Source organism: Dendrobates tinctorius, unplaced genomic scaffold (genome assembly GCF_039654945.1).
Source record: "Dendrobates tinctorius isolate UK_male_01 unplaced genomic scaffold, ASM3965494v1 ptg000046l, whole genome shotgun sequence".
NCBI lineage: Eukaryota > Metazoa > Chordata > Amphibia > Anura > Dendrobatidae > Dendrobates > Dendrobates tinctorius.
The window spans coordinates 3687267-3714081 of record NW_027361714.1 but is presented as its reverse complement, the minus strand read 5'-3'; the positions used below and the strand labels follow the sequence as shown (position 1 = coordinate 3714081).

Below are 26815 nucleotides of genomic sequence, written 5' to 3'. Positions count from 1 at the left end.
TCACATATCGTGATGAAGTTAACTGCAATGGACTGGAAATAGTAACCATTTGATCTTGACTTTGCTTTATAATTGCATTAATGGAGCAATCGTAAAAGAAAATGCCAACACAGCAGAAAATGTGAAAAAATGAGAAAAATTAATAGTACTCATCTTTTCTATACCCTGGTGATCCAGTGTGCAAGCTCTAGTGCTCACCAAAAGGCAGTCAAACAGTGGCCTCATTGGTCATGTGTCGTATTATTGACATCATCACTCAGCAATGGAAGCAGTATTGCGACATCTGACACATGAGTATTTTATATTTTACTTGATCACATCTGCTATTGTATTAATTTTTTCACATGATTAGCTAGCACCAAAAGGGTTATCAAAAAGTTACTTAGAGTTAGCGTGATTTGATTTGAATGACCCAGTCCATCGGCCACGTCAGTAATCTGTGGTCCTGACAACCTCGTCTTACCTGATGGCCTCCGCGTGTCTTCTTTTGATTAGCCAGCCAGGTGCAACATCACATGTGCATCACGCTGCATTGCATCAGGCTGGCTAGTCAAAAGAAGAACCGAACATGCTGTCAGGTAAAAGGTGGTTCCTAGGGCTCCTGTACAGCAGCCACAGATTAAGGATGCACTCTGTGAACCGGGTCCTGCAAAGCGATTTGCACCAATTCTCGTTTTAAGATTACTGAGGTTGTTAGTGTGACATTTAATACAAAAGCCCATGAAATAGTGGAGTCCCAGCAAAAAAGACAGATGATTTTAAATATTGCTGATTTAGTGTAGTTGTCATACATAATGTTACTTTTTAATGTTAAGGGTTTAACAATGACTGGGCACAATCTACAAAGTATCAAAGTAATAAACTTTGAACAATTATGAAGGATGGATGAAAACACAATTTCAACACCGGCTTCCTGCTCTCTCCCTGACACTTGCTGCAGCCGTACCCACTATGTCCACAGTGGCTGAGATTCGCAGAAGTCCAATCGCTGGCATCTAGGCGCCTGAGACCCCTTCAGCGAAAGCCCTTCCAAAGTCCTGGGGGCCTGTGTTGTAGTCCTTCAGTCCATATAACTCCTTCATCCGGGGCAGCAGATCTCTCCCATCAAGGAGTCTGGCAATGCCGCTTCTGTAGCAGACATCTGCCCTGGCCGACTACCTGGGCTTTCTGACCGGGCCTCTTCCCTCAAGGCTGCAAGTCCAGCTCCCTTAGTTAATCATTTCTGTCCTTAATTATGTACAGGCATTAAAGGGGAACTTACTACAGTATTACACAAACAGTGCAATTAATACAAAAAACACATACATTACATCAAGGTACATAAAGTTCACAAGGGGGTCACATGAAAAGAGAGGAGGGCATAACTGAGGGGACCAGCCACCCCCTTGCACAATCATTATTAAATCTCTTATAGTCATACTTTTTTCACAACAGAACATAGAACACAGATCAGAAGTTGAAAGTCTTGTTTCCATTTCATTTGAAAAATGTAACTAATTTAGAAATTGGTGGCAGCACACGACAAAACATTGTAATAACATTAAAGAAAAGGCTGGAAAAATACGTTTTACTAATGAAAAACAACTGGAAGGTCAATTTTCAACTAAGTCACATGACTGTGTAGGAAAAGAGCATGTAAGAGGGACAGAGTCTCTCAGAAGCAAAGATGGTCAGAGGTTCACTAATCTGAACAGCTGCGTCTAAAAACTGTGGAACAATTTCAGAAAAATGGTCATCAATGTAAAATTTCAAAGACTTTGAATATGCCACCATGTACAGTAGACATTGTCAAAAGCTTCAGAGATTTTGGTCAAATCCATGTGCATAAGGCCATCAATATTGGATTCTTATGATCTACAGGCCCTCAAGTGTCACTGCATTAAAAACAGGAAGGATTGGATCATGCATGGGTTCAGGAATGCTTCCAGAAATTATTGCCCATTAACACAGTTCTTTGTGCAGCCCACAAATGCAATTTAACCCCTTTCCTACATTAGACTTACTATAACGTCCATGTGACCTGGGACCTAAGTCCCAAAGACGAAATAGTACGTCTAATGCGATCAGCTGAGCTCACGGGGGAGCGCAGCTGATCGCGGCCGGGTGTCAGATGATTATCACAGCTGACACCCGGCACAATGTGTCAGGGGCGGTCACGGACAGCCCCGACACGTTAACCCCTGACACACCGCGATCAAACATGATCGCGGTGTACCGGGGGTTAATGGAAGCATCGGAAGGGAGGGGGCTCCCTCCGTGCTTCCCTGCGACCCCCACAGCAGCGCGATGTGCAGCGCCGCTGCAAGGGTCGCCTTCCCTGCAGGTCCCCGGATCCAATATGGTGACGGGGACCTTCGGGGGCCTGCAAGGAGCTGGGTTCCTCACTGCCCGCAGAGCGCAGGCATGAGGAAGCCTGCAGCAGTGCCTGCGACAGATCGCTGATCTGTCACAGCGATCTGTGACGTGACAGATCAGCGATCTGTCACAGGACAGTGATGTCCCCCATGGGACATTGTAATAAAGTAAAAAAAAAAAAAGTGTAAAAATAATTTTTAAAAAAATTGCTAAATAAATTAAAAAAAAATAAATATTCCCTAACAAATTCATTTTTTGAAAATAAAAAAACAAAAAACAATAAAAGTATACATATTTGGTATCGCCGCATCCATAATGACCCACTCTATAAAAGTGTCCCATTGGTTAACCTTTAGTGAACCCCTTAAAAAATAAAAATAAAAAACGAAGCAAAAAATAATGATTTATTATCATACCGCCGAACAAAAAGTGCAATAACGCGCGATCAAAAACACGCATATAAATATCCATGATACCTCTGAAAACATCATTTTGTCCCGCAAAAAATGAGCTGCCACACAGCATCATCAGCAAAAAAATAAAAAAGTTATAGCTCGCAGAATAAAGCGATGCAAAAATAATTATTTTTTATATAAAATTGTTTTCATTGCATAAAACTGCCAAAACATAAAAAAATGACATGAATGAGGTATCGCTATAACCGTACTGACCCGAAGAATAAAACCGCTTTATCAATTTTACCGCACATGGAACGGTGTAAACGCACCCCCGAAAAGAAATTCATGAAACGCTGGTTTTTGTTTATTCTGCGTCCCAAAAATCGGAATAAAAAACGATCAAAAAATGTCACGTGCCCGAAAATGGTACCAATAAAAACGTCAACTCGTCCCGCAAAAATAAGACCTCACATGACTCGGTGGGTCAAAATATGGAAAAATTATAGCTCTCAAAATGTGGTGATGCATAAACTATTTTTACAATAAAAAGCGTCTTTTAGCATATGACAGTTGCCAAAAATAAAAACCCGCCATATACAGTCATGGCCAAAAGTTTAGAGAATGACACAAATATTATATTTTCACATGATCTGCTGCCCTCTGGTTTTTATGTGTGTTTGTCAGATTTTTTTTATCACATACAGAAATATAATTGCAATCATATTATGAGTAACAAAAGGTTATATTGACAGTTACAATGAGTTAATGCAGCAAGTCAATATTTGCAGTGTTGACCCTTCTTCTTCAGGACCTCAGCAATTCTCCCTGGCATGCTCTCAATCAACTTCTGGATCAAATCCTGACTGATAGCAGTCCATTCTTGCAAAATCAATGCTTTTATTTTGTCTGAATTTGAAGGTTTTTGTTTGTTCACCCGTCTCTTGATGATTGACCACAAGTTCTCAATGGGATTAAGATCTGGGGAGTTTCCAGGCCATGGTCCCAAAATCTCTATGTTTTGTTCCCTGAGCCATTTAGTTATCACCTTTGCTTTATGGCAAGGTGCTCCATCATGTTGAAAAAGTAATTGTTGATCGCCAAACTGCTCTTGGACGGTTGGGAGAAGTTGCTCTTGGAAGACATTCTGGTACCATTCTTTATTCATGGCTGTGTTTTTAGGCAAGACTGAGAGAGAGCCCATTCCCTTGGCTGAGAAGCAACCCCACACATGAATGGTTTCAGGATGCTTGACAGTTGGCATGAGACAAGACTGGTGGCAGTGCTCACCTGGTCTTCTCCGAATAAGCCGTTTTCCAGATGTCCCAAACAATCGAAAAGGGGATTCATCAGAGAAAATGACTTTATCCCAGTCCTCAGCAGTCCACTCCCTGTACCTCTTGCAGAATATCAGTCTGTCCATGAAGTTTTTTCTGGAGAGAAGTGGCTTCTTTGCTGCCCTCCTTGAGACCAGGCCTTGCTCCAAGAGTCTCCGCCTCACAGTGCGTGCAGATGCACTCACACCTGCCTGCTGCCATTCCTGAGCAAGCTCTGCACTGCTGGTAGCCCGATCCCGCAGCTGAAACACTTTTAAGAGATGGTCCTGGCGCTTGCTGGTCTTTCTTGGGCGCCCTGGAGCCTTTTTGGCAACAAGGGAACCTCTCTCCTTGAAGTTCTTGATGATGCGATAGATTGTTGACTGAGGTGCAATCTTTCTAGCTGCGATACTCTTCCCTGTTAGGCCATTTTTGTGCAGTGCAATGATGACCGCACGTGTTTCTTTAGAGATAACCATGGTTAACAGAAGAAAAACAATGATGCCAAGCACCAGCCTCCTTCTAAAGTGTCCAGTGGTGTCATTCTTACTTAATCATGACAGATTGATCTCCAGCCCTGTCCTCATCAACACCCACACCTGTGTTAATGGAGCAATCACTGAAACGATGTTAGCTGGTCCTTTTAAGGCAGGGCTGCAATGATGTTGAAATGTGTTTTGGGGGATAAAGTTAATTTTCTAGGAAAATATTGACTTTGCAAGTAATTGCTGTTAAGCTGATCACTCTTGATAACATTCTAGAGTATATGCAAATTACCATTAGAAAAAATGAAGCAGTAAACTTTGTAAAAATTAATATTTGTGTCATTCTCTAAACTTTTGGCCATGACTGTATAGTAAATCAAACCCCCTTTATCACCCCCTTAGTTAGGGAAAAATAATAAAATAAAAAAAATTAATTATTTCCATTTTCCCATTAGGGCTAGGGTTAGGGTTAGGGCTAGGGTTAGGGCTAGGGTTAGGGCTAGGGTTAGGGCTAGGGCTAGGGTTAGAATTGTAGTTAGAATTGGGGGGTTTCCACTGTTTTGGCACATCAGAGGCTTTCCAAATGCGACATGGCGTCTGATCTCAATTCCAGCCAAAAAAGTTAAATGCTTCCCTTCCAAGCTCTGGCATGTGCCCATATAGTGGTTCACCCCCATATATGGGGTATCAGCATACTCAGGACAAATTGCACAATAACTTTTTGGGTCCTGTTACTCTTGGGAAAATAAAAATTGGTGGTGAAAAGATCATTTTTGTGGAAAAAACATGATTTTTTAATTGTACGGCTGTACATTATTAACTTCTGTGAAGCCCTTGGGGGTTCAAAGTGCTCGCCACATACCTAGATAAGTTCCTTGAGGGGGTCTAGTTTCCAAAATGGGGTCACTTGTGGGGGGTTTCCACTGTTTAGGTATATCAGGGGCTCTCCAAATGTGGCATGGCGTCCAATCTGAATTCCAGCCAATTTTGCAGTGAAAAAGTCAAACGGCACTCCATCCCTTCTGAGCTCTGCCATGCGCCCAAACAGTGGTTCCCCCCACATATCAGGTATCGGCGTACTCAGGACAAATTGCACAATAACTTTTCAAGTCCAATTTCTCCTGTTACCCTTGGTAAATTAAAAAAAATTGAACCTGAAGTAATTTTTTTTGTGAAAAAAAGTTAAATGTTCATTTTTTTTAAACATTCAAAAAATTCCTGTGAAGCACCTGAAGGGTTAATAAACTTATTGAATGTGGTTTTTAGAATGGTGTCACTTTTGGGTCTTTTCTATCATATATACCCCTCAAAGTGTCTTCAAATGTTATGTGGTCCGTAAAAATAAAATGGTGTTGTAAAAATGAGAAATCGCTGGTCAACTTTTAACCCTTATAACTTCCTAACAAAAAAAAATTTTGGTTCCCAAATTGTGCTGATGTAAAGTAAACATGTGGGAAATGTTATATATTAAGTTTCTGAGTGCCATATCGCTGTGATTTAAGAGCATAAAAATTCAAAGTTGGAAAATTGCGAAATTTTCAAAATTTTCGCCAAATTTCCATTTTTTTCACAAATAAACGCAAGTTATATGAATTAAATTTTACCACTAACATGAAGTACAATATGTCATGAGAAAACATTGTCAGAATCACCAGGATCCATGGAAGCGTTTCAGAGTTATTACCTCATAAAGGGACAGTGGTCAGAATTGTAAAAATTGGCCCGGGAATTAACCAACCATGCAAACCACCCTTGGAAGTAAAGGGGTTAAGCTCTAAGATGCAAACAAGAAGCCTTATATCAACACAGTCCAGAATGCCACCATCTTCTCTGGACCAAAGCTCATGTAAAATGGACTGAGGCAAAATGGAAAACTTTGTGGTCAATTAAATTAAAATGTGAAATTCATTATGGAAACCACAGACCCATGTCCTGTGACTTTATGAGAAGTTCAAAAATACTTCCAGAAATAATTGTCTGTGAACACAGTTCGCTGTGCAATTCAAAAGTGAAAGTGAAAGTTTTATAATGCAAAGATGAAGCCATATATCAACATAATTCAAAATGCCGCCATCTTCTTTGGACCATAGCTCATTTAAAATGGATTGAGGCAAAATGGAAAACAGTTCTGTGGTTAGATGAATCAAAATACAAAATTATTTATTGAAACATGTATCAGTGTTCTGTGGACTCTAGAAAAGAGGGACCATCCAACTTGTTATCAGCGCACAGTACAACAGCCTACATCTCTGAATGTATGGGGTGCATTGGCACTATTTATACTAAACATTATATAGAGAGCTCGGGTGATGAGCTAGCCTCTCTGCAGTCCAAACTTTTCACATGAATAGAAAACAAACATTTTGCACAATGTAAAATTAAAAATTCTGCAAAAAGACCTAAGACTGTTGAGCAGCTAGAATCCTACATCAGTCAAGAATTGGACAACATTATTCTCTCTTAACTCCAGCAGTTGGTGTCCTCACTTCCCAGAGGTTTAAAAACTTGTAAAAAGAAGGGGAGACTTGGTCCTGTGACAACTTGATTGAGAGGTATTGCAGCCATTAATTTTCGAGTGAGTTAATCTTTCCAAATGAAATACAAAGAAATCTAAGGTTCAACTTCTGATATCTGTTCGACGTTCTTTTGTGAATAAAGTATAGCTGTAGCCTGTAAGAGATTTTGAAACCATTACCTTCTTGTTTTCTTTACATTTTACTCAGTGTCCCAACATTTCTTGGACTTGAGGTTGTAATTTTGTACTACTTACCTTGGCCACTTTAATATTATGCTGGTTTAACTCTTCATTCTTTTTTCATTATATTTGCAAACACAATGTTACAGAAATCTTCAAAAAAGGAATATATTCATTACATTGCTACATGTATGTGCTTGGGGGCATATATTGATAAAAGCATCTAAAGGTATATACCACTGACATGAATGCCTTTAGATTTTCTGCATTGTGTGTTCCTGCCTCCTTTTTTTGCTATGCAGGCTATCTGTCATGGTCCAGTTCGGAGTTTATTTTCTGTTCTCTTCACTCTGGACTGGTCATGCGGGGGTTAATCTCCTTGGCCTCGTTCTGGAGCTAGCTGGGCTATTTCAGTCTCTCACATCCTGCTGACCAGTGTTAGTGATAGCTCAAGCTTCCAGTTTAGAGCCTCTGACCCTTGTACCTTGGTGATCCTCCTGCCTTTGACTAGAATCCACGTGTATGACCCGGACTTATCTCTGACCCCGTCTCTTGGTATTCGTCTCTGCTGCTACGTTCCCTCTCTGGCATTTGACTTCCTGGCTTGTACCCCAACCATGTATTTCGTCTCACGTTTTTGGACCCCGTGCTCATGTTTTGGCTTTCTGACCCTCGGCTTGGTATTTTGACAACGTGTATTGCTGCTCCTTCTGGTACATCTGCTCCTGCTAGTTTCTGACTCGGTTCGTCTGACCATTCTCTCTCGTTACCTGTCACACCTGTGCTATTGCTCAGTGTTGCTACTCTTAGTGTGTAACCTCTCTTCCCTCACCAGCTCCCCCTGGTGGAGGTTTCACTACATTATCACTAACCTATACATTTAAACGGGATTTTGCACTTTTTTTTTCTCTGGTCATGGATCTGCTGCATCACTTGGCATATCGTGTCCAGTTTGACGCAGATGGCGCAGGACTTTTCTGTGAATCATCAGTCCCTTGCATGTCTCATACTCACTTACAGAAAGAACTGAGTGAGACTATTAAGACCATGCAGGGAAACACCTCTCATATTGTTAGTCCACCAGGTGACTCTGTAGATGTTATTTTGCACTCTCCTGAACGCTCAGTTAAACTTCCTGACACGTTTTCTGGCGAAAAAGATAAATTTCACATATTCAAGGAGAGTTGTAAATTATGGTTTTCTCTTAGACCCCGATTGTCTGGGGATGAGACTCAGCGGGTGGGGATTATTATCTCCTTACTTAGGGAGGGTCCCCAATCCTGGGCTTTCTCGTTGCCCCCTACTGCCCCTGGGCGGATGTCGGTAGATAGGTTCTTTGAGGCCCTAGGACTTATCTATGATGAACCGGACTGTGTTAGGATGGCAGAGGACACTATTATGGGTCTGGGGCAGGGGAAGCACTCAGCCGAATGGTACAGCTCTGAATTCCGTCGATGGTCCTCTTAGGTGTCCTGGGATGACACCGCACTGAAATGTCTGTTCAGGAAGGGACTGTCGGATTGCTTGAAGGATGCTCTGGCTCTCCATCCACCTCCCAGCTCATTGGAGGAGGCTATGACTCAGGCTATCCATATGGATCGGAGACTGCGGGAGAGAGGTGTTACTCAGCGAGGGATTCTGCTGTTCCGTGCTAACCCTGATGTTTTGCTTCCATCTGAACCTATGGAGGTGGGAGCCACCAACCCCCAGGAGAAAGAGAGGAAACGGCGACGTGATGGAAAGTTATGTTTTTACTGCGGAGATCCTGGACATTGGAAAAAAGACTGCCCCTCCTTCCACCGACTAACAAGCGGCTGAGTCTAGGTGATCATCGTGGAGGTCTTTTAGACTCTCAGGTACCTTTTTCTTCATTTTCAAAGATACTGTTAAAGCTGGAACTTGGTGTTGAGAATGGCTTTTTCCATACTTCGTTTTTTTGAGACTGTGGGTCATCCCTGAACCTGATTGACTCTAAGCTGGTGGCCCGCTGTAGATTAGGGACAGTTAGGTTGGAGACTCCCTTAAAAATTGTGGCTATTGACGCTACACCTCTCACTAATGTAAGGATGGTCTCCATTTCAGTTCTAAAGAATTCACCCTCAGAGTGGGGGCCCTCTACCAGGAGCGCATGTCATGCTTTGTTTTGGATAACCTCCCTGCTGGCCTGGTGTTAGGGTTTCCCTGGTTGCAACGGCATAACCCAGCTATTGACTGGGGGTCCCGGGATATTGTTAAATGGGGACCTGGTTGCTCTGAAAATTGTCTTGCCACTGTGTCTATGTCATCCATCAGTCTGGAGGGTATTCCGAAGTACCTGAAGGATTTGGAGGATGTGTTCTCTGAAAAGGAGGCTGAGGTTCTACCACCACACCACCCATTCGATTGTGCCATTGATCTTGCTCCCGGTGCCAAATTGCCCAAAGCCCATCTGTACAATCTCTCAGTCCCTGAGCGGGCTGCTATGAAGGAGTATATCTCTGAGAGCCTCCGTAAAGGGCATATACGGCCATCTGTCTCTCCCGTGGCAGCGGGGTTCTTTTTTGTGAAAAAAAAGGATGGTGGTTTACGCCCATGCCTCAATTTTTGAGAACTGAATAAGATAACCATAAGAAACACTTATCCTCTCCCACTGATACCTGATTTGTATAATCAATTGTCGGGGGCCAGGTGGTTCTCTAAGTTGGACCTCAGGGGTGCATACCATCTCATCCGTATGCGGGTGGGGGATTAGTGGAAACCTGCGTTTCTCACCTCTGAGAGTCTGTTTGAAAATTTGGTTATGCCGTTCGGTTTGACTAACGCTCCAGCGGTATTCCAGAATTTCATTAACCATGTTTTTACTGATTTTATTGGACGCTTTGTAGTAGTTTATCTTGATGATATACTCATATATTCTTCTGATAGACAAAGTCAAATGGGTCATCTTCGTGCGGTTCTCCAGAGGCTCAGGGAGAACGCACTATTTGCCAAACTGGAGAAATGTTCATTTTTTACTCAAGAATTGTCTTTTCTAGGGGTCATCCTGTCCTTTGAGGGGTTTCGTATGGACCCTAGGAAGGTACAGGCCATTGTGGATTGGGTGCAACCCAGAGATCTCAAGGGTCTTCAGCAATTTCTGGGTTTCGCCAATTAATTACTATAGAAAAATCATCAAGGGGTTCTCTCAAGTGGTCAAACCACTCACTGATCTCACCAAAAGAGGGTGGATCTCAAAACTGGTCAGCTCCAGCTGTGGGGGCGTTTTCTTTGTTAAAAAACATTTCATGACAGTTCCGGTACTGGTTCATCCTGATTTGTCTAAACCATTCATCATAGAAGTGGATGCCTCTGAGGTGGGAGTGGGAGCTGTGTTGTCCCAGGGCCCCACCACATTATCTAACTTAAGACCCTGTGCCTTCTTTTCTAAAAAATTTTCCTCTGCAGAGAGGAATTGCGATGTGGGTAACCGAGAGTTGCTGGCCATTAAATTAGCATCAGCATCACCTTACATCTCCTCCCTTGTTTCAGTATACCACCCTACCCGTGCCCACTCTTCTGCTGATGACCTGAGGTTAGCATCCCCAATAGTCAGAACCTCCCACTCCCGTCTCCAAGACTTTACACGTGCCGCGCCAATTCTTTGGAATGCACTTAGTGCAATCCCCACAATTTTAAGCGTGCCCTGAAAACGCATTTATTCAGACTGGCCTATCGCCTCAACACATTAACCTAATCTATCCCTGTGTGGCACAGCCAAAAGTTTTACCATAACCAGATTTCCCGCATCATGTTCCCACATGCTTTATGCATCCATTAGCCCTCTGTGTTTGTACTGTTACACACTTAACATTATGGCTGGTCCATACAATCAGGGCAACTGTTACCACCCACCTTTCGTGTCTACCTCTTTCCTCATAGACTGTAAGCTTGCGAGCAGGGCCCTCTTTCCTCTTGGTATTTGTTATAATCTACTGTATGTGATTATTGTTATGCTGTAATGTCTATTGTCTGAACAAATCCCCTCTGAAATGTAAAGTGCTGCGGAATATGTCGGCGCTATAAAAATATTGTAAAAGCTAAGGAAAAAAGAAGGCGCAATAGGGTCTTATCCGGGTGGTGAATCGAATAAATGTAAGAAATCCACTCACCTGATCCAGGGAAAAATAAAGGCATAAGAACCAAATGTCAGTCTGCTGCACGCCCGAAGGTCCACTCCGTGACCGCCAATCTGAATCCTTATGGATAAAATAACTTTCTCGGACTTACTGTGCGCTGCTAGACAAAGTTCAATTCAACATGATGTCATCCCCTGAAGAAGTAGTATTATATACTTCGAAACGCGTTGGGAATTAAACAGTTAAACTTTACATGCCGTGTTGAATTGAACTTTGTCTAGCAGCGCACAGTAAGTCCGAGAAAGTTATCTTATCCATAGGGATTCAGATTGGCGCTATAAAAATAAAATTTATTATTATTATTATTCTCCATTTTATCTGACACCTAGGCACAAAGGGAGGTGAGACAGTTTAGTACAGTTCATTATAAAAACCTGAAAAGTGTCAAATTGATCAGTGAGGACCCAGAGATTCAGACTCAAACCTATTTAATACTAATTATATCTTGAGCATATGTCTTCAGTTTTAAAGAATTAGAATATCAAAGAGAATTGATTACTTTTTGCAGATGATCCTTATTATGATTTCCAACTCTTATAAATGCCACATTGAAATTGATTGTCCAGTGATTTCATAAAAAAAATTATTTTGTTTTGCGGTTTTAATTTAATTAAATGTTAAGATAAAGGGGTATTCCCATTTCCAAAATCCTATCCTAATATGTACAATAATATTAATATTAGCAAATACCTCCAATTATAAATGTACAGTAGTAAAGTTTTTATAATTCACTATGTCTCATTCCTCATGTGCAGGCATTGCAGAACTTTAGGTATCCATGGTTATGACTAGCAACTAGCTAACTGTCACTATATCAGTGGTCATAACCATGGATACATAAGGTCCTGCAAATAGACATGGGCTAAATCAAACAGTAAGGCTATATTTCTGGGGCGGCTGAAAGCTGATGTTTTTAGCCTGGGGTTGCCAATATCCATGACCACTTCCTAGGCTATTAATATCAGCCTGCAGCTGTCTGCCTAGCCTTGGCTGGTTTGATTTTAAAGGTGGGACCCCATGTCAATTTTTTTCTGGGGTTCCCCTGTAATCTAGCCAGTAAAGGCTGCACAAACATCTGTGAGCTGATATTAATAGCCTGGGAACCTTTATGGCTATTGGCTACTTCCCAGAATATTAACATCAGCTCTCAGCCATCGGCTTTCCCTCTGCTGGTTATAAAAATTACAAGGGAGCCCACGCAATTTTTTTCAAAAATAAACATATTGCATTTCACACAGATTTCTGACAGTTGCCATTTTGTTACAGCATATGTAGGTTAATTATGTTAATGCTCCTACATAGGTTGGTGACTGTGTGTGTCTTTAATTCTTTATGTACCGTTTTATTAATGAGGGTAGATGGCTGACACCTGTTAATTACTAAACCTCGGCCTTGGTATTACATATATATATATATTACATTCACTTATATTTGCTTTGTGTATGTAAACATTATATTTCTCTAATGGAGAATGAAAAAGAAGAGGTTGAACAAGGAAATTGCATCACTATTCTTTTTTTATAATATATCTTTATTTAGCTCTATGGATTTACAAAAACTCATGAAAAACACAGTAAAAATCTAATATATAAAGCTCAATGTGTGTATGTCCGGGATTGGCATCCGCACCGTCGCAGCTACAGCCACAAAATTTGGCACAGTCACACGTCTGGACCCCGAGAGCGTCATAGGCTATGTTGTGAGGCGAAATTTTAACCCTGCGCGTTCCAATTCACCAAACAATTTTGCCCCTATCTACATAATGGGGAAAAAGTGTGTGTATCAAGCCCTGCCCCTCATTATGATGTCATAATGGTTGCCATGGCGACGCTGATTCATCATAGGATGCAAGCCCCGCCACTCATTATGATGTCATAATGGTTGACTAAGGGATGGAGGATGTGTGATGGGTATATGGGCACTGGACTATGGGATGGAGGATATGTATGATGGGTATATGGGCATGGGACTATGGGATGGAGGATGTATGATGGGTATTTGGGCACTCTACTATGGGATGGAGGATATGTATGATGGGTATATGGGCACGGGCCTATGGGATGGTGGATATGTATGATGGGTATATGGGCACGGGACTATGGGATGGAGGATGATTATAATTTGTTATAACTAACCACAGTTAGTTACTATGCCCGGGCAGCGCCGGGCTCTTCATCTAGTTGCGTATAAAAATGTATAAAATATGCATGAAAAACGTGAGTATTTTTTACTGTGCTTTTCTGCTAAGAGATGCAGAAACCTTGCAGAACCTTCTGCAAGCAAATACGCAATGTGCATACATAGCCTAAAGTTCGGGGTCCATACCGAACATCTACTGTTTGTGCACAGACCCCAAACATGGACTTCAGGTCAAGTGACATCTAGCTCATTGGATGGAAAGGCGTCTGACAATACAAAGGTGACATCAATGCCACAGATATTAACCCCACTTGCCACCGCCACAGGTGAAGTGGGAAGAGCAGGGCAAAATGTCAGAATTGGCGCATCTAATATATGCACCTTTTATGGGTCAGCTATAGATGTTCAAGCCCCCCATTCATCTGTATGGGGTTCAGCTTCGGGTACTGTTCTGGTACTCAACCAAACTTTTTATAGCTGTTTGGCCGAACCCACAGGAACTGAACATCCAGAGGTTCGCCCACCTCTACTTGTAATTTTTGCGCATGAGGAAAGAGACATAGTGATCAGAAAAACGATACTACATTTCAAATTGAAGGTGTTTGCTAATATTAATATTACACCTACTCTTGGAGATAGGAATACCCCTTTAATGTTCTAATACTATAAAACATTTTGCTCTAGTCATATTACTAGTGCTATCTTAAATACTTATAAAACAATAACTTAAAAAATAGGGAACTGTTTATTTTAGGGCATTGAGAAGTTATAGCAGGACAGCATAGAAAAAAGGTAAAAAGTCCTGTATGTTAAATCAAAGGTAAGTATAACAATTTTCATGTGTGTTAGCTGGATAGAAGTTTAATTGTGTGACTGGAAACTGTATGAAAAAGTCTGAAAAGCTATTGTTATATAGTATTAGTTAATAGAAATTTAAATCACAATCACCAATTTCACAAATTCATTAAAGAGATTGTCCGATTCAAATCAATAAGTCTGCAGTCACTCTTTGTGATTCCATATTTATGGATTCCCCCAGCGCACGCACTGTGCGCTGCTGCAGGGATTCGCCGGTTTCTGAGTCTGAATCGGAGGGTATGTATGAGTTATACATACTCCGGCCAGAGCCTGTCCAGTGGGCATGGCCTCGCTCCATACACTTGTATTCACAAACACACAGAGTGACTGCAGACTTATTGATTTGGACAGGACAACCCTTTTAATCTTCTGCCAGTTAACTAAATGGCGCAAATCTCACCTATCTATCTATCTATCTATCTATCTATCCCATATCTATCTATCTATCTTTCTATCTATCTATCTATCTATCCCATATCTATCTATCTATCTATCTATCTATCTCTCTATCTATCTATCTTTTATCTATCTATCTATCTATTCCATATCTATCTACCTATCCCATATCTATCTATTTATCTATCTTTCATCTATCTATCTATCTATCTATCTATCTATCTATCTATCTATCTATCTATCTATCTATCATCTATCTCATATCTATCTATCTATCTGTCTATCTATCATCTATCTCATATCTATCTATCTATCTTTTATCTGTCTATCTATTATCTATATATCTATACCATCTCTTTCCATTTATCTTTCTTGTTTGTAGACTACTGAATTGCACAGTCAAGCGTGTAACACATAGAGCTGATGCATGTCACATTCACAGCAGTACAACTTTCCTTAGTAGACAGGTGAACTTATAAATAGATCCAGTTTTTACAACAATGTTCTTTTTTATTTATTTTTTAGCAGTTTTAAAGAATACATGGTTCCCTTCCAAGGATGCAGGACACAAAGTTTCTGATTTGGTGAAAAAGAGATTGATGTGAGACAGACGCTCAAGACCCAGGATCCCTTTCTCTGACCAGTGTGGGTTTTATTAAAAGAAAAAAATGACATATACTTGAATACCTTGTTTTGCTTAATAATAGCCATCATATTTACTGCACAACATGTTGCCATAAACAGCAACTTTTAGTATGTGAACAGACCTGTTTTGTCATTTGTAGTCACAATCAATGATGATATTAAAAGAATTCAAGTGTAAATATAAAAGAAAAAAAAAAACAGACAATTGTTTAAATGGAAACTGTGTTTTGTTTGTCATAAATGTAAGGAGCTTGTGTGAAATAAAATGGTATTTAGTCTTCATACTTTAAAAGATCTTCTAAGATGTTATTTTACTGAAAAACAAACGTCAGACTTTCTGAATGGGAGACGGGCCTTAGATTGGATGCTTCTCGGTGTTCTGTACTAACTTGTATTGACACCACCTCCTATAGAATATCATTTAATAATATATAAATAACACAAAATCCCAAAAATCCAAGGTACCAGATGTTCTCCTCCAAAAGGTTATCTTTATTTAGTCACTACATATACAGGGTAAAAGAGCAACATTTCGGCCAGATAGGATCTTCTTTTTAGGAAAAAAACCCTATGTGCCGAAACGTCACTTTTTTATCCTGTATATGCTGTCATATAATAAAGATAAATATTCTTCAGATTTAGTAATTTGCTAACATCGTGGGGAGTTGCGCCAAGACTGCATGACCCTTGGAGTGGTGCACAGGATCGTACAGTTTTGACCTGTACAAACAACACTGCCAGACAGTTGCTTAAAAAGTAACTAAACTTTTTTTTCAGCATGGGAAGATATCAAACATTGCAAATTGCTTTAATAGTTGATTTGTCTTCAGTACTATAAAAAAATTAATAGCATAGGTAAAGGAAATAGGCATAGGAAAATAGTCAGCTCACCAATCTTCTGCAGGTTTCTCTGATTGGGCACGCACGGAGCCGACTTGATCAGAGGTGTGGTTCACAATGCAAAATGGAAGAGGAAATATATCTCCAGCGTGTAATCCAATAAAATCAATTATTTTATTCAAGACATATTAAAATGTATGTATCAAAAATACAAATGAACAAAGGAAAGGAAGGATGTGGTCCCCATAACAACCAACGCGTTTCTATAAAAAAATTGGGTGTAAGTGGTTTCCAAACCGCTTCTTTTGCCCAGACTATTTGTCTGCCTTTCCCTGAATTACGGTATATCAGAGTATATTTATTGGGAGCACTGATGAGGGCAGTGAAAGTATCAGCTCAGCACTGGAGGTAAGCTGTTACAGAAATTGTTCTGATAAACACAGTATTTGGAGGAAGAGAGAGGTGCAGCTACAGTCAAATGGTAGATTCTGATATCAGGGCAGCTGAAGGCAGGCAGCTAGACTTCAGAAAAGCAGTTTGGATGCCACTTACATGCTATTTTTACAGGAATGAAGACAAATCCCCAATAAAGTGATTTTCAACGCTTAATAGCTTTCCATGCTGGACAAAAATTATTGACAAAAATAATGTTTTAGGCTAGTTTCACACTTGCTTTTTTTTGCAGCGCGTTTTTCCCGCAAAAAAACGCATTGAAAAAACGCATACATAAGCATACAACTGCTGCGTTTTTTTCAAGCATTTTTATGAGCATGCATGAAAAAAACGCAGCGTTTTTATGCGTTTGTATGCGTTTTTAGCGCGTTTTTACCGCGTTTGCGTTTTTTTCCAACATTTTTAGGTGGCCCCTCACACTACCCAAACCATGACTTTACTAACCCTAACCCTAACCCTAACCCTAACCCTAACCCTAACCCTAACCCTAACCCTAACCCTAACCCTAAGGTCCCCATAACAACCAACGCGTTTCTATAAAAAAATTGGGTGTAAGTGGTTTCCAAACCGCTTCTTTTGCCCAGACTATTTGTCTGCCTTTCCCTGAATTACGGTATATCAGAGTATATTTATTGGGAGCACTGATGAGGGCAGTGAAAGTATCAGCTCAGCACTGGAGGTAAGCTGTTACAGAAATTGTTCTGATAAACACAGTATTTGGAGGAAGAGAGAGGTGCAGCTACAGTCAAATGGTAGATTCTGATATCAGGGCAGCTGAAGGCAGGCAGCTAGACTTCAGAAAAGCAGTTTGGATGCCACTTACATGCTATTTTTACAGGAATGAAGACAAATCCCCAATAAAGTGATTTTCAACGCTTAATAGCTTTCCATGCTGGACAAAAATTATTGACAAAAATAATGTTTTAGGCTAGTTTCACACTTGCTTTTTTTTGCAGCGCGTTTTTCCCGCAAAAAAACGCATTGAAAAAACGCATACATAAGCATACAACTGCTGCGTTTTTTTCAAGCATTTTTATGAGCATGCATGAAAAAAACGCAGCGTTTTTATGCGTTTGTATGCGTTTTTAGCGCGTTTTTACCGCGTTTGCGTTTTTTTCCAACATTTTTAGGTGGCCCCTCACACTACCCAAACCATGACTTTACTAACCCTAACCCTGACCCTAACCCTAACCCTAACCCTGACCCTAACCCTAACCCTAACCCTGACCCTAACCCTTAACCAAATCATACTTAACCCTAACCCAAACCCTAAACCCTAACTAACCCTAACCCTAACCCTGACCCTAACCCTAACCCTAACCCTGACACTAACCCTAACCCTAACCCTAACCCTAACCCTGACCCTAACCCTAACCCTAACCCTGACCCTAACCCTTAACAAAACCATACTTAACCCTAACCCTGACCCTAACCCTAACCCTAACCCTAACCCTGACCCTAACCCTTAACCAAACCATACTTAACCCTAATCCTGACCCTAACCCTGACCCTAACCCTAACCCTAACCCTAACCCTGACCCTAACCCTTAACAAAACCATACTTAACCCTAATCCTGACCCTAACCCTGACCCTAATCCTTAACAAAACCATACTTAACCCTAATCCTGACCCTAACCCTGACCCTAACCCTAACCCTAACCCTAACCCTGACCCTAACCCTAACCCTAACCCTGACCCTAACCCTTAACAAAACCATACTTAACCCTAATCCTGACCCTAACCCTGACCCTAATCCTTAACAAAACCATACTTAACCCTAACCCTGACCCTAACCCTAACCCTGACCCTAACCCTAACCCTAACCCTGACCCTAACCCTAACCCTAACCCTAACCCTGACCCTAACCCTTAACAAAACCATACTTAACCCTAATCCTGACCCTAACCCTGACCCTAATCCTTAACAAAACCATACTTAACCCTAACCCTGACCCAAACCCCAACCCTAACCCTGACCCTGACCATAACCCTAACCCTAAACCCCCTTAACTAACCCTAACTCTAACCCAAACCCCTAAATTCCATGGTTTAAAAAAAAAAACGCATATGCAAAAAAACGCATACATGAGCATGCCAGTGCGCACATATGCGCATCCATAGGCTATAATGGCCATTTTTAGCGCAAAACGTGCGCATATGTGCGCATGCGCTTTTTTGCAGGGCCAAAAAATGCAACATGCTGCGTCTGGAAAATCCCAACGCACACCCCAAAAAAACGCAGCGCATGAAAATCGCATACATGCGCTTACCAGCGCGCAGGTATGCGCACCCATGTTAAATATAGGGGAAAAAACGCATGCGCAGGTGTGCGTTTTTTTCCAGCGCTAAAAAACGCAAATGTGAAACCAGCCTCAGCTTTTATAAATACTCTACAGCCTGTTCATAAGCATCAATGGGCAGTGGGATTGTGGATGCAAACTCTTGGTGCACAGACAGTCAGACAGCCTGTTCCGTACAGTGTGAGTGCCTGCTGATTATATAGCCGAATATACCTGAAAGTAACTTATGTGATTAATGTTAGCTCCGTTTGCATTTGTTTAACCCCACAAATGTCTCTGTTAAGGCCCCGTCACACATAGCGATCTCGCTAGCGAGATCGCTGCTGAGTCACAACTTTTGTGACACAACAGCGATCTCACCAGCGAGATCGCTGTGTGTGACAGCGATCAGCGACTGGCCCCCCTACCGGTATCGCTGATCGCTCTGGGAAACCTCTGGACATTTCTTTCGTCGCTGATCTCCCGCTGGCCAGCACACATCGCTGTGTGTGACAGGCGGGAGACCAGCGATCAGCGATAAAATAATTAAAAAAATATATATATATTACTATTCTCACCTTCCAACGTCCCACGCAGCATTCCCGCCTCTCTCCACGCTCCGGTCCCAGTGATCCTTTGCAAAACGGGCGTCATCGCGGTAATTCTCGCAAAGGATTACTGGGACCGGAGCGTGGAGAGAGGCGGGAATGCTGTGTGGGACGTCGGAAGGTGAGAATAACAATATTTTTTATTTTAATTCTATTTTGACATGAATCAGCGCTGAACACAGCGATGCCGCGTGCGCGGTGTCGCTGTGCTAATCGCTGGTGAAGCTGTCTGTTTGACAGCTCACCAGCGATCATGTAGCGATTCACCAGCGATCCTGACACGTTGATATCATTGTCGGGATCGCTGGTAAGTCGCTATGTGTGACGGGGCCTTTAATGATGAGTGGGCGTGCTTGGATAAGGTATGCTAACAGAGTGTCTTCAGCATGCTTGAAAAATAAGCACATGCAGGAATGGCTTGTTAGGCAATCCCTGCATGTATTCTGGCTGTTGAACAGCCACAGGACATGCAGGCGTGGGGACTTGACCGCATTATTAAAAAACACGCCAAAGTCACTTGGGTAGCAGACGAGCATGGTCAGATAACACCTTATTCAAGCACGTTCTCTCATCACTAGCCTCAATCAGTCATTACAGTGGCATTTAAATGGTATCCAAGATGGCTGTCACAGTTTGGAACTCATTGTTCCCTTGCATAACGCAATTTGCCCAAACTAACAAACTCTAAAGATATTTGATCCATATGGCTAATGCTGAAATGGAAAAACAAGTCAAAACACTAAAACTGATGTTAATTCGTATCTGCATTACATTAAAAATGCAATAAAAATTGTTGAAAACATTGTATGTAACGCAAAATGGTAGATTAAGTACCATAAATAATAAACAAGACTAAACAATAAAAAACATAACCTTAGCATGCAAAAAATAAACTCTCACACATTTCCATCAACAGAAAAACAAAAAGCTTCTGGTCTGAGAAAATGGCACCACAGCCAAATTTTTTAGTTTCAAAGCTCAGATTTTTAAAAAAAAATACTTTATTATACTTATACTGTGTGCAGAATTATTAGGCAAATTATACTCTCTTGCCTAATAATTATGAATACAGTATATATATATACGTGTATATATATATGTATATATATACAGTACACGCACACTGCTTAAAAAAATAAAGGGCAAACTAAAATACCACATCCTAGATATCACTGAATGAAATATTCCAGGTGCAAGTCTTTATTCATTACATAATTGAACATAAAACATAAACATGATCAATGTAAATCAAAATGAATATCTCATGGAGGTCTGGATTTGGAAAGATACTCAAAATCAAAGTGGAAAATCAAATTGCAAGCAGATCCAACTTCAGTGGAATGCCTCAAGACAAGGAAATGATGCTCAGTAATATGTGTGGTCTCCATGTGCCTGTATGACCTCCATACAATGCCTGGGCATAGTCCTGATGAGGCAGCAGATGTTCTCCTGAGGGTTCTCCTCCCAGACCTGGAATAAAGCATCAGTCAACTCCTGCACAGTCTATGGTGCAACATAGCGTTTGTGGGTGGAATGAGATGTCCCAGATGTGCTCGATTGAATTCAGGTCTGGGGAGCAAGCAGGCCAGTCCATAGCATTAATGCCTTCATCAAGCAGGAACTGCTGACACTCGTCAGCTACATGAGGTCTAACATTATCATGCTTCAGAAGGAACCCAGGGCCCAATTCATCTGCATATTGTCTCATAATGGGTCTGAAGATCTCATCCCCGTACCTAATGGTAGTCAGGGTACCTCTGGCTAGCACTTTGAGGGCTGTGCGGCCCTCCAAAGAAATGCCTCCCCACAAAATTACTGACCCACTGCCAAACCAGTCATGCTGGAGGATATTGCAGGCAGCAAAATGTTCTCCATGGCATCTCCAGACTCATATCTATTACATGTGTTCAGTGTGAACCTACGCTCATCTGTGAAGAGCACAGAGCGCCAATGTTGAATCTATCAATCTTGGCGTTCTTTGGCAATTGCGCTGCACGGTGTTGGACTGTAAGCACAACACCCACTTGTGGACGTTAGGCCCTCATGCCACCCTCATGGAGTCTGTTTCTGACAGTTTGAGCATACACATGGATGTTAGTGGCCTGCTGGAGGTCATTTTGCATGGCTCTTGCACTGCTCCTCCTGTTCCAACTTGCACAAAGTAGGAGGTAGTGGTCCTGCTACTGGGTTGTTGCTCGACTATGGCCCTTCCACGTCTCCAGGTGTACTGGCCTCTCTCCAGGTATCTGCTCCATGCTCTGGACACTGTGCTGAAAAACACAGCTACCCTTCTTGACACAGCTAACATTGATGTGCCATCCTGGATGAGCTGCACTACCTAAGCCTCTTCTGTGGGTTGTTACTGTACCTCTAGGGGTGAGAGCAATGACCAAAACAACAGCCAAAAAGGATAAGAAAAGAGAAATGGTCTATGGTCACCATCTTCAGAACCACTCCTTTATAGGGGTTGCCTTGCTAATTGCTTATAATTTCTACCTGTTATCTGTTCCATCTGCACAATAGCAAGGGAAATAGATTCACAATCAGTATTGCTTCATGACTGGACAGGTTGATTTCACAGAAGTGTGATTGACTTGGAGTTACGTTGTGTGAAGTTTAAGTGTTCCCTTTATTGTGTGTACACTTTATTAGCAGTGTACTGTATATATAGTGGGGAAAATAAGTATTTGATAAATTGCCGATTCTGCATGTTTTCCCACCTACAAAGAATGGAGAGGTCTGTAATTTTTATCTTAGCTACACTTCTACTGTGAGAGACAGAATAAAAAAATAAAATCCTTAAAATCACATTGTATGTGACATAATTAATTTGCATTTTATTGCATGAAAAAAGTATTTGATACAACAGAAAAAATGAACTTAATATTTCGTACAGAAACCTTTGTTTGCAATTACAGAGGTCAAATGTTTCCTGTAGTTCTTGACCAAGTTTGCACACACTACAGCAGGGATTTTGGCCAACTACTCCATAAAGATCTTCTCCAGATCTTTCAGGTTTTGGGGATATCGCTGGGCAACATTGAGTTTCAGCTCCCTCCAAAGTTTTTCTATTGGGTACAGGTCTGGAGACTGGCTAGGCCACTTCAGGACCTTGAAATGCTTCTTAGTTGCCATGGCTGTGTGTTTTCTAGACATTGTCATGTTGGAAGACTCAGCCACAACCCATCTTCAAGGTTCTTACTGAGGGAAGGAGGTTGTTGGCCAAAATCTTGCGATACCCCATTCATCTTCCCTTAAATATGGTGCAATTGTCCTGTCCCCTTTGCAGAAAGGACCCTTCAAAGGATGATGTTTCCCCCACCATGCTCCACGGTTGGGACGAAGTTCTTTAGGTTGGACTCATCCTTCTTCTTCCTCCAAACATGGGGAGTGGAGTTGATATCAAAAAGTTATATTTTGGTCTCCTCTGACCACATGACCTTCTCCCATGCCTCCCCTGGATCATCCAGATCATCATTGGCAAACTTCAAATGGGCCTGGACATGTGCTAGCGTGAGCAGGGGGACCTTGCGTGCCCTGCGGGATTTTAATCCATGATGGCGTAGTGTGTTATTAATGGTAATGTTTGAGACTGTGGTCCCAGCTCTCTTCAGGTCATTGACTAGGTCCTCCCATATAGTTCTGGGCTGATTCCTGACCTTTCCCAGAATCACCCTTATAGCACGAGACAAGATTTTGCATGGAACCCAAGATCAAGGAAGATTGGCAGTTATTTTGTGTTTCTTCCATTTTCTAATAATTGCGCCAACACTTGTTGCCCTCTCACCAAGCTGCTTGTCTATTGTTATGTAGTCCATCCCAGCCATATGCAGGTTTACAATTTTGTCCCGGGTGACCTGAGACAGCTCTTTGGTCTTGGCCATGGTGGAGAGGTTGGAGTGTGATTGTTTGAGTGTGTGAACAGGTGTCTTTTATACAGGTAACAAGTTCAAACAAGTGCAAATAATACAGGTAATGAGTGCAGAGTAGGAGGGCGTCTTAAAGAAAATCAACAGGTATGTGAGAACCAGAATTTTTGCTGATTGGTAGGTAAACCAATACATATTTCATGCAATAAAATGCAATTTAATTATTTAAATATCATACAATGTGATTTTCAGGTTTTTATTTTTAGATTGTGTCTCTCACAGTTGAAGTGTACATTCGATAAAAATTACAGTTACAGACCTCTCCATTCTTTGTAGGTGGAAAAACTTGCATAATTGGCAGTGTATCAAATACTTATTTTCCCCACTGTAAATTTTAAATTTTTCAAGAAAATGAAGTATTTCTCCCAGAAAATTATTTCAATAACACGTGTTTTGTTATACACATGTTTATTTCCTATGTTTGTATTGGAACAACACAAAAAAAAACAGAAAAAAAAGCAAATTGGACATAATTTCTCAAAAAAAAATGGTCCAGACAAAATTGTTGGCACCGTCAGTTTAATATTTGATTTCACTCCCTTTGGAACAAATAACAGCAATCATTCGCTCCCTATAACCATCAACAAGCTTCTTACACCAGGAATTTTGGACCTCTCTTCTTTTGAAAACTGTTCCAGATCTCTCATATTTGAAGGGTGCCTTCTCCCAACAGCAATTTTAAGGTGTTCATTGAGATTTAGATTAGACTTACTGCTGACTACATCAGAACTCTCCAGCACTTTGTTTCCATCTATTTCTGGGTGTTTCTTGAAGTATGTTTGGGGTCATTGTGTCCTGCTGGAAAACCTATGACCTGGGATGCAAACCCAGTTTTCTGACACTGGGCACTACATTGCAATCTAAAATCATTTGGAAATTTTCAAATTTCATGATGCCTTGCACACAGTCAAGGCACCCTGTGCTAGAGGCAGCAAAATAACACCAAAACGTCTTTGAACTGCCACGATATTTGAATGTAGGTACTGTGTTCTTTTCCTTGTAGGCCTCATTCAGTTTTCGGTAAACAGTAAAATGATGTGCTTTACCAAAAGCTCTATCTTTGTCTCTTCTGTCCACAAGATGTTTTTCCAGAAGTATTTTGGCTGTGTACCAGTATTGGGGTCTTCATGGGTCTCCTGCCATAGCATTTCATTTCATTAAAATGTCGATGGATAGTACGCGCTGACACTGATGCATCCTGAGCCTGCTGGACAGCTTGCATTTCTTTGGAGCTTGATTGAGGCTGCTTATCCACTATCCAGAATATCCTGTGTTGCAGCTTTTCATCAAAGGCTACAGTGCCATTGGTTGTAAACTTCTAGATAATGTTGCACACCGTGGACAAAGGCGCATCGAAATCTCTGGAGATTGCAACCTTGAGATTGTTGATATGTTTCAACAATTTTGAACAGTTCTCTTCTTCTCTTTCTGTTCTCCATGGTTAATGTGGCACATAAAGACACACAATGCAAAGATTGAGTCAACTTCTCCCCTTTTTACCTGGTTTCAGGTGTGATTTTCATATTGCCCACACCTGTTACTTGCCACAGGCGAGTTTGAATGAGCATCACATGGTTGAAGCAAAGCTGCTCACCTGCAATTTTGGAAAGGTGCCAACAATTTTGTCTGGCCCATTTTTGGGATTTTGTGAAATGATGCCTTTTTTCTCAGTTTTTTTTGTGTATAATAAAACATGTGCTATTGCAATAAATATCTGGGAGAAATACGTTATCATTTTCTGGAACAATTTAAAGGGTGCCATTACTTTTAGCCATAACTATATATATATATATATCTTTATATAACAACCCTGTTTGCCTCTTCCACTTGAAAGTGCAAATTTTCCCACTGTACAGTGTTATGGGAGCTACTCTGTAGAAGTGAGCAAAATAATATTCTTGACCCTGGTCCAGTGGACAGTTCAGTATTCTGGTGCTGCTGGACGTGAGCTCTGATATCCACCTTCTACCTGCCAGTATTTTTGGCTCCTCGTATGATTAATCGGCCTAGCACAACTTTGTGTGTGCATTATGCTGTGAAGATGATGTTTCTCCCACTTGGCTAATCAGAGATATGCAGCAGGTAGGAGGCAGTTAGCAAGGTCCTGTCGTGCAGCCATGGAATACTGACCAAGGTCCTGTGTATCGATGAGCTCATTTCTACTCCTCCCAGTCGGTTATGTGTGCTGCATGGTCACCACAACCACACAAAAGCAATTTAATACAGAAGGCATTGGCACATACTCGACCAAAGCTTGAGAAGCCTGCAACCGACAATCTACCGTATGTGGTTAGCAACAGATAAGACAGATGATTAGGCCATATGGATAATCCTGCAACAGAAAAAATATACATTTTTGAAAATGAATTTCGTTTGAAGAGATTTTTGTTTTTCCAAAATCTTTTACATAGACTGGATTTCTTGTTGTGGTAAAACCATTTTAACTGGTACTTTTGTTATGGATTTGACTTGTTCTCGAAATTATATTTTAAAACCCAAGTAATTCAAGGTATGTATGAGTCAGTGTCATTCTTTTTAAAATATAAATAACATATACACTGAAGTAAATATTTTCTATCTTAGACATAATGATAGGACACCTAAAACATGTTGTGAAACAAAATGGGCCTAGAAGTTCTTCTTATGTTTGATTTCTCGCAGAAAATCTGTTTACTCCAGCTGTAAGCAGTCACGCCATATGTATGTGTTCTGAGCTATCTAAACAAAACCCGCAAAGCATGTCAGAAAGCTCATTTCATTCAGGGAATGTAGCTGACTGTTATTTTTGTCAATCTTCTGGTTTGTTACCTTGGTTACAACACATTTTGTGTAGAGCAGCTACATGTCTGTGAACAGTAAAAAATAGATGAAAGGGTTTTACGTTGACTGGAAATTTCAAGTCTTAATCTCAATCTGATTTTCTGTCGTCTGCATAATGATAGACCACACCACTAATGTGCGCTGGCAAGTCTAAATAATGTCACATACTGATTTCTGCCTATTGCACATTGGTTAGATTATGCTAGACTGTGTGCAAGTCAGCACATTGACTTCATTATTTAACATAAAGATGGATATCTGAAAGTATATACTAGCAATATCCTTGTATAAATTGCATTCAGTTTAGGAAATCTCCAATGGTTACATAAAAAGAGCACAAACATCAAGATCAACCTTTGTTGTAACCCTTAGGTTGCAGTCACACATCTATGTGACACGTCCTGGTGTCCATCTTTTTCTCGGACAGTACATTGACCCATAGAGCTTA

The 26815-nt window shown here is 41.0% G+C and overlaps 1 protein-coding gene across 1 annotated transcript in view; it reads left to right on the top strand.

Moving 5' to 3' along the window:
* Positions 1-17210, top strand: part of SAMD5 (sterile alpha motif domain containing 5) — a 78070-nt gene extending 60860 nt beyond the window's left edge. Inside the window, exon 2 of the mRNA XM_073575664.1 lies at positions 15319-17210. Coding sequence (XP_073431765.1) covers positions 15319-15327 — 9 coding nt within the window. The 3' untranslated portion in view covers positions 15328-17210. The remainder of the gene's footprint in view (positions 1-15318) is intronic.
* The last annotated feature ends 9605 nt before the right edge of the window (positions 17211-26815 follow it).